This window comes from Myxine glutinosa, chromosome 4, assembly GCF_964187855.1.
Source record: "Myxine glutinosa chromosome 4, kmMyxGlut1.1, whole genome shotgun sequence".
NCBI classification, from domain to species: Eukaryota; Metazoa; Chordata; class Myxini; order Myxiniformes; family Myxinidae; genus Myxine; species Myxine glutinosa.
Window position 1 is genome coordinate 64,621,379 of NC_136264.1, and position 16,802 is coordinate 64,638,180.

General features: G+C 45.6%; 1 protein-coding gene across 1 annotated transcript in view; it reads right to left on the minus strand.

Annotated features, from left to right (window-relative positions):
- Nucleotides 1-357: 357 nt before the first annotated feature.
- Nucleotides 358-16,802, minus strand: part of LOC137424714 (endothelin-converting enzyme 1) — a 146,629-nt gene continuing 130,184 nt past the window's right edge. The window contains exons 13-18 of the mRNA XM_078775811.1: nt 7,475-7,575; nt 5,698-5,805; nt 5,448-5,515; nt 5,071-5,234; nt 1,708-1,800; nt 358-1,142 (exon numbers count right to left, since the gene is read on the minus strand). Of these exons, the coding sequence (XP_078631937.1) occupies nt 966-1,142; nt 1,708-1,800; nt 5,071-5,234; nt 5,448-5,515; nt 5,698-5,805; nt 7,475-7,575 (711 nt within the window). The 3' untranslated portion in view covers nt 358-965. The remainder of the gene's footprint in view (nt 1,143-1,707; nt 1,801-5,070; nt 5,235-5,447; nt 5,516-5,697; nt 5,806-7,474; nt 7,576-16,802) is intronic.

A 16,802-nucleotide genomic window follows, 5' to 3' on the forward strand; every position in this document is an offset into this window, starting at 1 on the left:
GGATGCAAGCACACACACACGCACACGCATGGCACACACACACACACACATATATATACATATATATATATATATATATATATATATATATATATCTGTGCACAAACATACACACACACACACACACACACACACACACACACACACACACACACACACACACACACACGGCACGCACACACACACACACGTGATGTGATGTGGTTAGCAATGTACTAGAGTACTGTGGTACAAGCATGTGGAGATGTGCCATACCTCTGCATTTTCAATGACTGGATACTTTCGATTAAAATTACCTAATTGCAAATCCTTCTTAAGGAGACGTTTTGTATGAACTGAAGTAGAGAAGTTAATGGGGTGTGGGTAGAGGGTGTTATGAAAATGACATTGAATGTCAGAGGCAGCTATGAGACCATGATTCACGGCATCACGCACACCTGACCATGATTCACGGAACACACCTGCACTTATAGCACACTCACCAAGGAAGTGACAATGCTGAAATAACCAGTGAGCTCAACTAGTGTGTTTAAGTAAAAAATGCACGATAACTCACAGCTTCTAAGACTGTTTTACAGATTGCAACGCTCAATGAAATATTCATTACCGGAATAGCATGGATATTTGTAAACTAAATTGGCAAAAACTGCATTTTTACAAGACATAGGTAAGGAAAGCAATCTTATTCTTTGGTTTACAAAATCTCAGCTCATGGAAGATCAAGATTGGAGAATATAAAAAGACAATGCTAGTGGAGCCAAAGTTGGCCACAACAAGCAATGGAATGAACCAACAGGAAAAGAAGAACAGCACTTACACAGGATATTGGCAAGAACAACATTTCTAGAAAATCCCAAAGATTGGCAAGAATAGTATTATCATAAAGGATGGTGTAATACAATTTTCTTTGCCAATGAAGAAACGGCCGGTGATGGTGTCCCCATAGCTCAGAGGGAATTATGACATCACCATAACGAGCATTTTGTGCTTGGGTTCATGGGCGAGTCGAGTGGGCAGTGAAAATGTTGGGAAAACTCTGGAGAGTTGGACAGAGTGCCGAGAACTCTGAAACGAGCTGGGCTGTGCTTGCCTTCTCTCAGCTGTTCTTGCAGGAAACTTTCGCTCTCGGACGAACACCACGTCTGAAAAGTACGTATCGAGTAGGGATGGCAGGAGAGATCAGTTGGTAGTGTACTTTCAGGACACCAGAACAAAAGTTTTTGATGGACTTTCGACCACATTGCGTAACTAATTCAGAGGGAAGGGGGAGCTATGCCACATCTCAGAACATGCCACCGTGCAAATGTGGACCGCAGCTTCCCCGTTTGCATCGACATGTGTACGCCAACTTGTTTAAGCAACCTATCCGAATTCCCTGCTCTCTTGCATTAGCTGAGATGTTGGGATGTGAATTTGGCACAGGCATGATGGGCCAAAAGGCCTCAGAATTACAAAAAACAAAGATCACTGTTTGGTAAAGTAATAGGAGGATCTAGCATAGTAGGACCTGAGTGCGACAACATTTGAAGAGGACGCTTGGCTGGTTATCACATGTGCGCTTGCACTTGCTAGTGTACATGTGAGATCCCATTATATCTTCCAGAATAATGGTCCTATTATTATCATTGAGGAATTACTGATTCTCATCCGACCTAAAGCCTAGGCAAGTTCTGAAACACTCCACCCTCCCTCCACTTGACATCATACCTGAGCATATCTCACAAAAAAGAGCTGCTGTTGAGTCAGGTTAAGGAGTGGAAGAAGATATTCTGTGTTTTCTTTTTGCCATTTGTTGTAGGCCTAGGAAAAATGGCCGTACATAAAAAAAATATAATCAAAGGAGAAAGAAACAAACAAAAGAATATAAAAATTTCTTAACAGCTTAATTCTCATGGTTTTAGACAAATAAGCAATTAAATAAAACTGAATACATTGCTAAATGACAATTTAACCGATAACTTTTATGTAAGAATGCTTAACAACACTAAATATTCTTCCCGACAGCAAAATAAATGTACAAGACGGGTCTCAATTACATAATCCGTGCTTCAACGTAAATACTTTCCGATCTCATTTTGATTTAGGAGTAATAAAATGTTTGTTTCATCATCTTGTGCTTGTGAATGTCAAGTTTGTGTTACTTCTGGTTTGGGTTTTTTTTTGCATGTGTGTTGAAAATCTGAACTCCTCGTTTCCACCTCACTAAAGCGGAGTTTTCCGAACCGGATTCGTCATGTTTTTATGTTGTTGCGTCTTCATCGAAGTGTTTGTGTTGTATCCCGTGCAATATTTAATGTTAATTAGTTTGTTGTTTTGTACTGTTCGTTTCGTATTGTTTAAAGCCTGGCCCGGACTTTCCTCAGATAAAAGTGTGTCCTGCTGTGCCTCCTTCTACCCCGGATATCTTGCTTCGACATCCTCAAAACAACCCCATTTATACTTGAATTCCTTTCTGCTCCTGGTTCTACATCCCCCCTCTTTTCTCCAAACTGAATCTACATCAAATATAAATGCTTCTTCTTCCTTTACAAGCATTTCAAATCATTTAAAAAATGCATTCAATCCTTGTATCTTCTTCAAAAATGCTACATGCGTTTTCCTTCACCACAATATATGTCATCCCTTCTTCATCACAAGGATTATTTTCCAGACCTGTTCATCAGCTCAGCACTTGGTCCACCAATCATCCCCCCGCTCAAAGTGCCACGTTTCTCCGTGCCTTCAACAAGCGAACTTATCTCCAATACCATGATCTTTATCTCCGTTTGTCAAAGTGGGGAATTTGGAATCAGAATAAGCATCCACCCCCAACCCACCCATTCAAAGCTTCATGTCCCCCCTTCCTGCATCGCTCCTCTCACCACCCTCTCTGTGCTTCCCCTCAAAGCACCCTCTAAGTCTAAAAACTTCCCCTCACCACACACATGCAAACCAAATTCCCCCTCACACTACCCATCCAAAGCATCACCTTATCTCTGCAAAGCCTCTCCCCCATCCTGCACTCTCCTGACGCTGCCTCCCCCTATCTCTAACTGTGTGGACCTTAAACATATGACATCTCTGCTCTAACTTGCCATCTCTAAATCCTGGCCACTGCTGATAAACCAGACATGACCTATTTAACAGAATCCTTCTTCCCACAGGATGTCCCTCGCTCATTAATGTCCCAGTTATTGTCTCCTCCAATTTGATAGACCTGAACCACCCCTCATATGCGGAGTTGCACTTCACATCAATAACTCAATTTCTCACTGCCCTTGTATTGATCTCACACCTGGTCTCACCTCCCAACACCCAGGAGTACATATGGCCATGACTTCCTTTCTGCTCCCACCCACCTCTAGTTCGTCTGTGTACTGTACCATCCTCCTAACAGTAAAGACTCCATCCACATCTCTCTCCGACAATATGGACAAACTTTTAACCACTCATCTAAACTCTCTCTTCTGCATATGTGGAAATTTCAATCGTCACAATGCAAAATGACTGGGCGTTGGTACCCCTCTCACCAGGCATGGCACTTCACCAAAGGACTTCTGACTCCATGGGACTGACTCAATCTGTGAACTTTCGAACCCGGATTTCCCAAAATAGCAAATCCTCCCTTCCGGACTTGGTGATTACTAACTTTCCTGCAAATGTCTTGTGCTCTTCCTCTGCTCCAATTGGTTCATCTGATCATGTGCTTGTGAAAGTCAACATCTCTCTGACTATTCTCAGAGAGCTGCCTCAGCTCCGGCGATTCTGGCATTTCACCGAGGCAGATTGGCAGGGCCTTCAAGCAGCCATCTCTCATCAGGACTGGTCTCCTATATCCACCACCCCTGATATTAACTCAGCCTGGGAATTCTTCCACAGAAACCTGGTCACTCTTATGCACGGATTCATCCCATCTCGTCTTCAATTTATCCACGGACGGATTCATTCAGGTGAGCCAGGAAACAAAATCTGTCCAACCTCAATAATTTACTTTCAAACTTATCTCCCTCTAAAGTATAGTAGTGCCTTGTTAAGTCTGTCTCTGGTGTATGCTTCCCTTCCAACTCTTCTCTACCTTGAAATGGCACCACAGATGACTGCTCTTGAGAAGGCTGAATGCCTCAATTCTGTGTTTGCTTCCAAATTTAGTGTTCCAACCCCTCACTCTCTGTACCCATCCTTCTCCATCATATCCAACTGCATCTGGACTCTGTCTTTTGCACCTGAGAAGGTGGAGAAGGTTCTTTCAACCCTCGACTCTGACTCTGCGACTGTACCAGACGGCATCAGCTCATGCATCCCAAAAAAAGCCAATCACCGACTAAGCATTCTCTGTCATAGAAAGTCCTTCCTTGGCACACTTGAACTCCTATCCACCTACAAGGCCTTCATCCTCAGCATGATGGAGTACTGCTCTTCCCTCTGGGCTGGCTCCGCTGCCTCACATCTTGCTCATCTTAACACCATGGAAACCAAGGCTTTCAAGTTTATTAGAATCTCCCACTATGAAGCCGAGTCTGTTAGTCTATCACTTCACGATCACAGATAGGTCGGTGCTGTCTGTCTTTTACTGCGTCCTTTCTGGTCTTGCACCCTCTGCGCTTTCCATGTTTTGTCCTTCCCTCAAAAATCCCCCAGGTTTCTGCAGGGCACATGTGGTCCACCATCAATCCCCTTCTGGTGAAACTACCATGATATTTTCTACCCTTGCTGACCCCTCCCACAATCCCTCCTTCTTCCAAATTTGAAGTTGTCCCTCCTGAAAGTTTCCTTCTGTGCCCATCTTGCCAACCTCATGCATCCTCTCCTGCCCCCCATACCCATTATTTGTCCAAGTCTGCCTCTATCTTGGCCTTTAATTTTGCTGTTGGTGTTTCCTCACTCTCTATACTGTTCTTTTTGTCCTGTTGCATCCTGATCCATTCAGTCTACTAGTCCGAGCTCTTCCACGAACATGAACTATGTATATAATTTCTTTTTTACAATAATAAATTGTTTTCACTAAGAATCATTGAAGTTCTAAAAATCCACCATCATTACCCAGTTTCTTGTTTATGGAGTGAGAGAATGTTTTGATTTCAACCAACCCACCTGTAAAGCAATATTCAACCCTCCATTGTCCTCCAAGTGCTCATCCAACGTAGTTGTTCCATTTAAAAAGTTATGCTTCACCGAATAGTTGCTGTACTGGTCTATGAAGCATTGGCAGTGAACATCAAAAGCCGATGAAGTGCCATTTACCTTACGACTGCTTCCTGTAAAACAGCACCTCCAGATATCATTCGCCCTCACAAGACACACACGCACACATCACCGACATGTACACATCACCACTCTCTTCGCTCACACGATAGTGAGAAAAATGGCTGCCCGAATACTCGACTTTTGTGCACCTTTCCAGCAGAAAGCAAAGCCTTTGATGGCAGTGTGAGGTAATGAGTGCTTTGGAATTGGGAATTTGTGCTCACCATCCCCGTAAAATCCTCGAGTCATCGCACGGCCGATGGCATTTCCAAGCTCTGCAAACATCATGGACCTGTAAAAAGTTTAGAAAAAGTTTAATCCACACACGCTCGCATGCTCAAAGCAGCCCGGTAATGTGTGGAGATTATTGGGTTTGCATAATGGGAAACGAAACAGCCATTTGTCAATGTTTTGGGGAAATGATGAATTGTGTATTAGTGTATGAGAATAACAACAAAATGTCTCGACACAAACCTCATATACGTCCAGTTGTACATAGGTGGTTGGATAATGCCAGCCCGAACCAACAATATATTGGTTGCTGAGCTGTAGTAGACAGAAACCAAATGTGACTTGCTTGGGCTGCGCGCACACACGCACACACACGCACGCGCACACACACACACACACACTGTAACTCCTCAAAACACTGGAAATTATGGCATTACACATGAAAAGGCCACGACACGTGGAAAATTCAAAAGATCTCATCTGGTCTCACCCTTCCATTTTTGACTTCTTTCACACTCTGCCCTTTCATCCATCACCCCTCAGGAACCACCCTTATCCCCACTTCAAGCAACCCTTTCCTTGTCAACCTGTAAAAGTTTAGACTCCCAGTTTACCTGTACTATTTTGTCTCTCTTGACTGTGGCCTGTAGAATTGCCTCCCTCTGTCAGCCCAATTCCAATTTTCATCCCCATCATTTCAAGTTTGCAGCTCACCTCCATCCCATGTCATCTCACAAACCTATCCATGATCTATTTTACTCTTACAAACCCCCTCTTGACACTTTCCACCTTATTTAATAGCCTGTTCGGATGTATGCTCAATTTCTGTATGTTCCCCACTCACTGCCCTCCCATGTTGTTTGTAACCCTTTCATAATACAGTAGTCAAGGTTCATGGCTGAGTGAAAGGGCAGATGGTGAAGGGTCAGACAAAAAACATACAATTGCACCACAGCACACGGAATGGAGTTTCAGGTGAAAGGAGAACAGGAACTTAGTCGGATGTACAAAAATTGCACTTGAACGGCATTGGGTGTGCCATTAACAACAAAAAAAAAAACTTTGCCTCATAGTAAACCTCAGTAACTGAAGTAACCCTTCCATCTGAAGTCCCCTGTGGAAAAACAGATTAAACACTAGAACAGCACTCAGCAGAGAGCATACCTCCGCTAAGCTGAACAGTTTATGTTTTGTATCCCACTGATAGGTCAGATCTGGATACAGACCTGAACCAAAATCTAATCGGCGTGTTCTTATCACTTAACGAACGCATCCACCAAGTTTTGCCATGTCGACCACATCTTTTAGAAATATGTTATTTATTGTTTTGGCCCTATCACTCAATTGTGAAGTATCACTTTAAAAATTCTCAGATCCAGATCCGGATCTTCACCAAAATCTAATCATTTCGTCCGTGTCACATACCCAACCTCTCCACCAAATTGTCCGAATCCATCCACAACTTTTTGATATATCATGTTCACAGACAGACAGACATACAAGAAATACGTTGTGCGGAGCACAAAACTTGCGAAATCCCAAAACAAATTTGACCTTAAAAACAATTGGTGGTTGAATTCAGTGACCTGACATGCAAATCCTCTTCAAATTTCAAGTCAAGTCAATCGGATGAAAATTGACAATTTTAGAAAGTTAATCTCTGTTAACATTTTGACCTTTACCCCTCAAAAATAATTGGTGATTGAATTCAGTGACCTGATATACAATTCATGTTCAAATTTCAAGTCGATCAGATGAAAATTGATGATTTTAGAAATTCGACAAAGTTGTTGACTTTTGGCCTATGTTGACCTTTTGACCTCAATATCAATAGGCTTCTTGCTTATGACAACTTTACCATTTCATAAGGTTTTGTGAAGATCAGTTTTAAATTATGACCTGAAGGCGATTGACATGCAAAAAGACAAAAAATAGACAGACAGGGGTGAAAACACAACCTCCATCAACCTTCGGTGGTGGAGGTAACAAACTCAAGCATGTTGTAATACAAGAAGCCTACATTATATCGGGGTCCACCCAGAGTGCATGCAGGATCCGATGTGACTTGTACATGTGGAAGTGTTCCAAGGTGACGAAGAAATTATTGACATCAGGGTCTATCTGCAGGGAATCGAAGAGCCGTCACGTGAGCTTGTTAGCAAAGCAATTCAAAAAAGTGAAAACATGCACCTGAGATGAAACTTTCCGTTTCTGGAATTTATTATAAACGAGTAAAAGTATCTGTCACTTTGCTGATGGTTTTAATCAAAAGACAACATGTTGTACTTCACAAACATTCTGCTTTCTTTAATATACTCGTATCATTTGCCTGAGTCATATTCCATCTGCTTGAAAGTCATCGAACATCACCTTCATCAACCATCCTTGCTGATTATACATGACATGAGCAAAAGTCACTTCTTCTTCACTGCCAAGCTCAGTGTTGGATGCTTTGGTTTGAACCTCCGCTTAAATTGAGTGAAATTAAACATTTTGAAAACTTCGAATTGTTTTCACTCAGATTTCAACATCACCGTAATGCATATTATCGAGTTGTTTAAACTTTCTTTATACAAGATGATGATTTGTCATACCGGATACCACCAGGGATGCCATAAAATACACATTTTAGAGAGGATTGGCATCTTCTCCACACCCTGACACCTCCTCTCCCAGATACGCTCCAATGACAGAAACCATACGCTTTAGGGAACATGCAAAATTTGGTTGGATTTGGTTCAGTATTTTTTGTTTTTGAAGCATATATACATTGTTGTGGTTTTACAATAAAGAACAACCCCTCTAGTTAATTACACGACAACACGTAGCCTGCATTAGTCAGTTATTTCTTATGAAATGTAATTCCCATTGTAATGTAATTGTAATGTAATTCGTAATAATGTTGTAATAATGTAATTATAATTGTAATGTAATTGTAATGTAATTGTATTGTAATGTATTGTAATGTAATTCCCTTACCATTGTGTAGTAATTAAAGCAAATATGCATTGAGTTTAAGCAGGATTCAAACCTTCGGAAAGTGGAAGGAAGACGCTGGTTCATGTGCAAGGAGGCGTGGCTACAAGCACACTCCACGTGATCAACCCGACTGTGAAAGGCATGGCTAAAATAACTGCCCACGTCACCAGCAGGTAACCAATGAGAGGGTGTGGACATGTCACCAACAAGCAGCCAATGAGAGGTCGTGGATGCGTAAGCGGCCAATGAGAGATCTTCAAGCTGCGCATCCTGAATGGGCCGGGAGCTGCACGTGGAAGCTGGCGAACCCAAGTCCGCGGCTGCACGTTGCTCGGTATGAGTTTAACCTGTGCGATTCATCCCCAGCGTGTGTGTGTAAGGTGTCTATGTTGGGGTTTAGAAAGGTAAGAATTAATAAGCCTGCATCTCGTCCTTTATCTGTGCTTTTTGTAAATGAAACGTGTACATTTTGTTTCCTTTCATCCTGTTCGTGTATGTCTTTTCTTCCATTGGCCCAGCATACTCCGAACCGAGTTGACTTTAATCAGGCCCATAAATCATGCAGGATAACGCCGTGACCCACACCGTGCGATCCACTCGGCACACCATAAGGTGTTGGAACACGAAGGTTCATTTCCGGTCTTTCTAACCACGTGGTCTTGAAGGTATTTGGGTCGTGACCAAGAACCCTTCACTCATGGTTGGGGGATTGGCATTTGAAGTTGCTTAGCAACCTGTCGACCACAAGTTTAGTCGCTGCCGGCCGCCTGTGGACCCGGAGTCTGAGGGGAACTGGGGACTTCACCCCCCCCCCTTAGTACGTCGACAGAACCGGGGATCCGCAACTATATATATCTGAACACAGTAATGTGTGTTCGGGAGGATCCGGGAGGATGGCACTCCCGTTGGTAAGGGGGGGGGGGGGGGGGTTAATCCATTTGTCCTGTTAAGCTGGCCTTCCGACCGGTGCTGGGGGTATGACGTCAATTCCGGTCGGTGGTGAGTAGGGTTGTAAGCCCAATCCGTCCTACTACCTAATTACCACCACCAATCCGTAAGCGAGGAGATACTCCCACCCAGGCCGCAGCGTGATTGGATGCGCCGAGCGAAGCGAGCTGCGACTCGGGCCGTTAACAAGAGACTAAACCCGATTATAGCATTGGCCGAATCGTGCCTCAGGTACTCAATCGAAAGAAAGGACGCAAACGATCAAATAAGAGAAAACCCAGAAAATAAGAAGAACAAAGAGTGGGTTTATTAATTATATACAAAAACCCAAAGAAGAGGAAACAAAAGTAATATACAGAAGAAGAAGAGCAAAAGGACACAGGGCAAGCTTAACTATACAGTCTTACTTACAACCCCAGACAAACAAACAGACTCACACGAATAGGGAATGGCAGGAAGGAATGGCTGGAAGGAGGAGAAGGTCCAGGCAGACGGCAGGGCAGGAAGGTCTGGGTAGATGCACAGCGTCGAGGTCCGCTCCGGTCCACGCTCCAGGCTTGAGGCGAAAACCTGGCGGCAGCCGCACGTATATTTTCACGCGGGCTGACAATGTGAATATATCGCGTAATGTCAGCGGACCCACTCTTCTGCCTCACGATCCTTCGCACTCAGCTCTCCTCTCTTTGATCTCTTGATGCACTCATCCCTCTCACTCATCTCCTGAAGCAGTCCCTCGCAACCGCTTTTATTGTCCGTTGTGGTATCAAGCCGCCGGCTCCGATGACACGCCTACCGGTCGGCTCACCTCGGCCCTGGTTGGCCGGTCAGGGCTCGCTGGCTCCACCTCTGATGGTGAGTTGACGTGCCACACCTTGTTCTTGTGTCCCGTCCCCTTTTTCCTCGGCTTGAGACCGCATGCTCAATGGCGGTTTGGGGCCAACAACCGAATCAAGGCAAGGGGCGGCGAACGCTGCCCTACCGCTCTCTCTGCACTTTGAAGAGCGGGAGAGATGATTGGGGAAATTGAAGGGGCCTATCTTATTTGATTATTCAACTATTGGGAACAGATCCTTAACTGAAACACATAATAATGAAATAACTACAGAGAGGTCCTATGGTGCTCTACGTGTTGTACATGGACTAACTAGGGTGCGATCTTTAATAAAGCCAAATAATGGGGATATTTACAGGGGATCATTTATAAGGGAACATTTACTAAAATTTACAAAGTGAAGGTTCTAAAAACCGTAACACAGCACCCGTCTCTCCTCCAGGGCCGTGCCAGCCCGAAATAACTTTACTTAATGTGACACTCAGGTGTAGTAACCCTCTAGTATTAACCTTACCCTTGAGTGCGTCAGTTTTAAAACAACTAAGCATGTCCCCCTGCTACGTTGCATCCTACCTAACAGACTCATGCCCACAGGATAACCGAATCATGGAATTATTTCCAAACTAAACACATACGGTGGGGAGCATCATTTACAAGACACTATTTGGTATTTACAATGCGAACCCAGGACCTGTCTTTTGGGAGACAAAAATATGTTTTGCAAGAGGAAGGAGCATGCACTGCACTGCACCGATACACCATACTCACATGCCCGGGGATGCACAATTGATATTGCAGTGCACCCCCGAGCACAAGAGCATTACAATTCACCAAAGCACCAAAGCACCAATCAGCACCAAAAGCACGAAAAGCACCATCCAGTGCTTATTTCACTCATGTCATCACATTTCTATATAAATAAAGGAGTGTCTGTGTGTGTGTGTGTCTGTCTGGATGTCCGCTTATAACTCAAGAACTACACATCGGAGAAAAGTTTTAGACACAGATTCGGAATCAGCATAACATTCCGGTGGTTATAGGCTACTTTTTATTTTAATATCAATAGTTTAAAAAACCGGGCCAGCTGCAATTCCATGGTGTAGTTTGTGGCGGTGCTATTGCCCCTTTCCGATCCCATGACACATTGCGGTTCCGATTCGCGATAAGGTCTATGCGCTATCACCGACACTTTTCCACCTTTTCCATACCTTTTAATCAGATTTACCTTATCGTCCATCGTAACCACATTATGCTTGGAAACATTAGCATTATCCTTCTTCGGACCCATGGCTAACACAGACACAGTAAAGGAATACTGTACGTCGCCTCTGTTTTGAATGAGAATCAGCGGTTGCGCGTACGTACAGTATACTGTACGTACATATTTATATATTTTTAATGTGCTTTTTATTGTATTTTAAATTGTTTTTTAGCTTCTTTTATTGTTAATTTATGTACTATTTTATTTATTTTAAATATATTTTTAAGGAAAACAAATGTTTTCACGTCCGTAGGAGTGACGTAATGTCGCACATAATGACGTTCGCTGCCCGGTCATGAAAGAAATTATGATTCTCTTGCCAAAGTGACATGAGGATCAGGCAGTAAACCTCCCAACTGAGTTTCTCAACAGTCGTCAGCCTCAAGGACTCCCAACACACAGGTTGATTCTCAAGGTGGGAGCACCAATCATGCTTCTAAGGAATCTTGATCCACCAAAGCTGTGTAATGGAACACAATTGACAATCCAGCAAATGATGCCGCATGTCCTGGAGGCAACCATCCTCTCAGGACAATACAGAGGAGAGAAAGTATTCATTCCAAGGATACAACTTATTCCACCTGAGCTTCCATTCTCCTTCAAGAGGATTCAGTTCCCCATCAGGCTATGTTTTGCTATGTCCATCAACAGGGCGCAGGGGCAATCAATGAAGGTTGTAGGCCTGAACTTCACAGAACAAGTGTTTGCCCATGGCCAGCTGTACGTGGGCTGCTCGAGGGTTGGAAAACCAAGCAATCTTTATGTTTTGGCACCACGTAAGAAAACCAGAAATGTTGTATACCCAGAGGTTTTGAGAAATTGAAAATTGAAAAACGTCATGTAAGAAATGTACTGTGATATTGCTCTAAAATATACATGTTCTTTTCATCATATATTTGTATTATTCTTATTCAACCCGGGCGAAGCCGGGTACCTCAGCTAGTCAATAATAAACAAACTGATGACCTTTCTTGTTTCTCCCGCTCTGCTGGCCCGATGTTTATTGATGTTTGGTGTTCTTGTGGCTTGCTGCCTATTTGAGGATAATAAAAAGGCACACAACGCGTCCATTTTTAAATTAATGGCCAACACGGGCCAACTAAGGGTGGTCCACCTGCATGGCATAGGGGCCACCTCACCGTGGTCCGCAAGCAAGCTTTTTTCTGGCCATCATGGCCGGTCCCAGCAGAGGGGCCAGGCCCCAACACGTGGGGTCCATAAGTGTGTGGTGCTTGGCCACAGAAATGTGTGGTCCATATGGTGGAGCTAGGCCGCAAGTCGTGCGGTCCATAAGGTGGTGTACCGGTCCAGGCAGGCTGTGCAGTGGCGGTTCGGGCACACAACTGCGGCTACCTGCGCACTCCGCCCGGATCCAAAAGAACAAGCCGTGAGTGGGGAAGGAAGGACACAGCAAGCATCGGGGCAAGGTCGCAAGGGTACACATCAAAACAAGGTAATGCAAGGTGAGGTGCGCATGGGAGCGAGCGGAGAAAGCTCGTCCCTACTGTAACGCCACCCCCCCTGTCACCTACCCTACCCTTGCCCTTACCCCGTATTTACAAAATTCTACACATTTACCAATTCCGTCTCTATTGTCCTGTCTTCCCCTATATCTCCCCTAATACCAAATTGGTTACCAATCCCTCTAATCCAAATTTGCCCCTAATTCCAATTCCTCATCAATCCCTCCTAAGGAGGAAGAGATGGAATTACAGCACAATGTCACACTTACGTCATGATGCGTCTCACCATTCCAAACATTTGCACAAATCAGTGGTGTGGAGTCCTGTCATCACCTCAGGTGAGTGGATGCAGATGGTGCGAAGTGATTTCAATCCTAACTATACTTCTAAATGACTTTAACACTTTTACTCTACCCGGGGTCTTTCCCTGCCAAACCATTGGCCATCTTACACTATGTGGTTCTAAGAACCGAACTCCCATTGACCAAACTGTGGTGCTCACCAATTTGGGGTCTCACTCCCCTGATTCAACTCCCGGTGCCCTCGCACAATTTCAGGGCTGGGTCGTGTGGCACTCCCAGCAGGTCCGCTCACCTGCACACCTCCGCCACTGCAGTTGCCTCCCGAGCTTATCTGCTCCTTACCCTAACCTACCTGGGGAAGGCCCTCTGGCACTCTCACCACACTACCGCCCTCTCTGGTGTCGGGCTACCCGGGTCCGTCCTCTGGATCCTCGGGCCCCATTGAACAACTCTACTGGCTCCCACAGCCTACCTGCAGCCTCACCTGGCCGACATACTAACAGTGGCAGAGTGCCCATTCAATTAAACTCACTAACAGGCCACACGCCCAGCCAATTGACTCCACTAATGCACCCAACACAACACTCCTGTGCAACTACCCGCACCACAGATGCCAACATCCAACCACAATTTACCTACTCCCTCTACCTACTTTTAAACTACCCTGCCCGGGTACTCGTTAAAGGGGTCCATCTTCCCCATCCACTCCTTTCGCACCAACCACTCCTCTCCACATATTCCACACTACTCACTCCACACCATCCATTCCATACTCCATACCATCTATTCCATACTCCATTTATTCCATACCATTTATTCCATGCTCCATTCACTCCAGACCATCTACTCCATACTAGCTATTCCACACAACCATTTTCCATACACCTGTGCTTCGCTTGCACACCTGTGCCCACACACCTGGTATCACCTGCACACCTGGTGGCACTTGCACCCTCCTTTCCTCCCAGGCTCATTCATTCAATGCAATACACTCAACTCAATGCACAATCACAATTACTCACATGTCCACAATGCTCTGCTCATTCACTTTCACACACACACATAGTTCACGAGCATTGCCTCATTTCATAACCAGCACTACCGTGGACTTTCATACCAATTCCTCATTTCATCACTCTCACTACAAACACAACTGCATCATCTGGCTCCCTGGTTTCCCCTCTAACTTAGTGCTTCCCCCAGTCATCCCTTATTCTATGCACAACTCATGTCATTATAATCCACTAATCTGCTATGTCCCCTCTATAGGTTCAATGTCGCTACTTAACTCTCATGTTACCTATTGTCATTTTTCTAAATCCTATCATTTTATCCTAACCCTCCCGGGCTAGTTTGCACAGCCACCCCATAAACTAATGCTCATGTGCCCTGAGTGATGTGAGGGATGGTGGATTTACCATCCCTCTACATCGGGCATCTCCCACGATACCATATACCCATCAAATTTTTCCCATTAAATTTTCCCAATCAAATTTGCCAATCATCTTCGCTATCCCTACCATCGTCCATTAAACTTCTCGCCTCGGTGCGTCATGACATTTTCAAAGCTCGGCTTCGCAAAGCCGATCAATGAATGCGGGTGGTTTGTCGCCTGCAGGTCGAGTCCGTCCGGCATTCGGTTCAGGGGAGGAGGTTTGGTTGGGCCAAGGTTTAAAGCACCATCCCTACGCGGGGCCTTTCGCTCCCATGCGCGGTGGGCCAGCCTTGCCCGGGTGGAGCACCGCCACCACAAGGGGGCGCCATTCCGACCCTTCCTACCTTCCCTCGAACCGGGCCGGTCGCCTTGCCCGGCAAAGCGCGGACTTGACCGTGCGGGGCGGGGCCCGGCGCGAATCGTGCACGACGCTCCGAACAGAAGCGACGCGACACCAATCCCCGCTGGTTCCCGCACTACACAAAGCCCGGCACGGACCTGGAGCTCGCGTCGGCTAAGCATCGGTCTGAACGCTGTCCCGTTTAACGTCGATGCTTCACTTACATGCTCACACCACGCGTTCCTTTTTACATTCAACAAACCCGGCGCTCCAACGCCTCTCGTACATCCCATGCATTCTACTCGCGCACATTCTTGCGCATCCATTCCACCATTCGCACACTCTGTTATCACACACTCCGTTCCACACCTTTCTTCCCCCGCTATGTCCTCCGTAACACTCACCACGGGTGTGCACTCTTCTGCACACCCAATCATCACCGCACACTCTCGCGCCAACTCTTGCGCACACTCTCTGGTTACATCCTCTGTAACACTCCCCATCACGTGCTCCGATGTGCCCTCCCGCACACGCGCCACAACCAGCTCACTCTCCGTGTCGCACTCCGTACACTCTGTCTCACAATCTTCACAATCACTCCCATACTCTGTCACACACTCACTCTCCGACGCACACTTTTTCCTCACAAGCACGCCATTTCCACTCACACCACTCACAAGGGACCCTCCACCAACACCCGGGTGCTTTCTCGATCCCAAGCGCGCGAAAATTATTTTTGCGCCAAACATCCTCCTGCAAAATCTCCCCGCACAATATACAGGGCGACTCACCTGGGCGCTTCTTCCTCTTCGCTCCAACACCTGCAAACTTTCATTTGGGTTAATAAGCACAGCAGCACGATGCGAATCCAGACTTTGTGCATTATCCATCTCTCCCTTCAATTCCTGGGCTACCTCCATCGTCTTTTCAATTTCAATTTCGACTATTTGTTCGGCTTCTTTGCCAATTTCTTTTTCCTCGACGGCCGCCTGTTCTAATAAAATAAAATTCTCTACATCGGCGGTCGCCGGCTTTCCCATACCCCGGGTCGCGATCTCTATACCCGTCCAGTTACCTGCGCCTTGCTCCAACTCGCTTCTCCCGTGCTTCTCAAGCCGCGTTACCTCGTCGCGTACCCCCACGACCTTTTCGCCCAGCTCGCTCCCAAAGTTCTCCCCTATTGCCAAATTCGTCCCCATCTTTTCCATATCACACCTGGATTCCTCCCTTTTTGACTCTGCATTCATTTCTTTTAGTTCATTAGTCATTCGAACACCCATGTTGTTAATTTCCCTGGTGGATATGAGCCCCTGGGCATATATTTTGTTTTCTTCATCCCACTGGGTCAAAAATGTCATCAATTGTCCCATTAAACGGTCCCATTCTGTTGGCATCGCGGGCTCGACCCTCGTCACCATGTGCGAGGCACCGCCATCTTGTGCACCTGCAAACCCCGCTACCGCACCTTCTTTGCCTTCCTCCTGCATTTCTCCCACCTCTTCCCTTGGGTCCTGGGTCGACTCTACCTCCTCTTTCTCCCCCTACCGGCACCCGATCGCCTTGATCATCCATGGCACGATTTTAAAATTTAGATGTTTTAATAAAATTTCGGCCGCTCGTAAATTTTTGACCAAATTTTTTAGATGTTTCAAAAATTTGGTTCGGGTCCAAATCCCACCTCCTCGACACCAATTGCTACGGATCCAGGGGGACGGCACTCCCGTTAGCAAGGGGGGGGGGGTTAATCCCCTTGTCCTGTTAAGCTGGCCATCCGACCGGTCCTGGGGG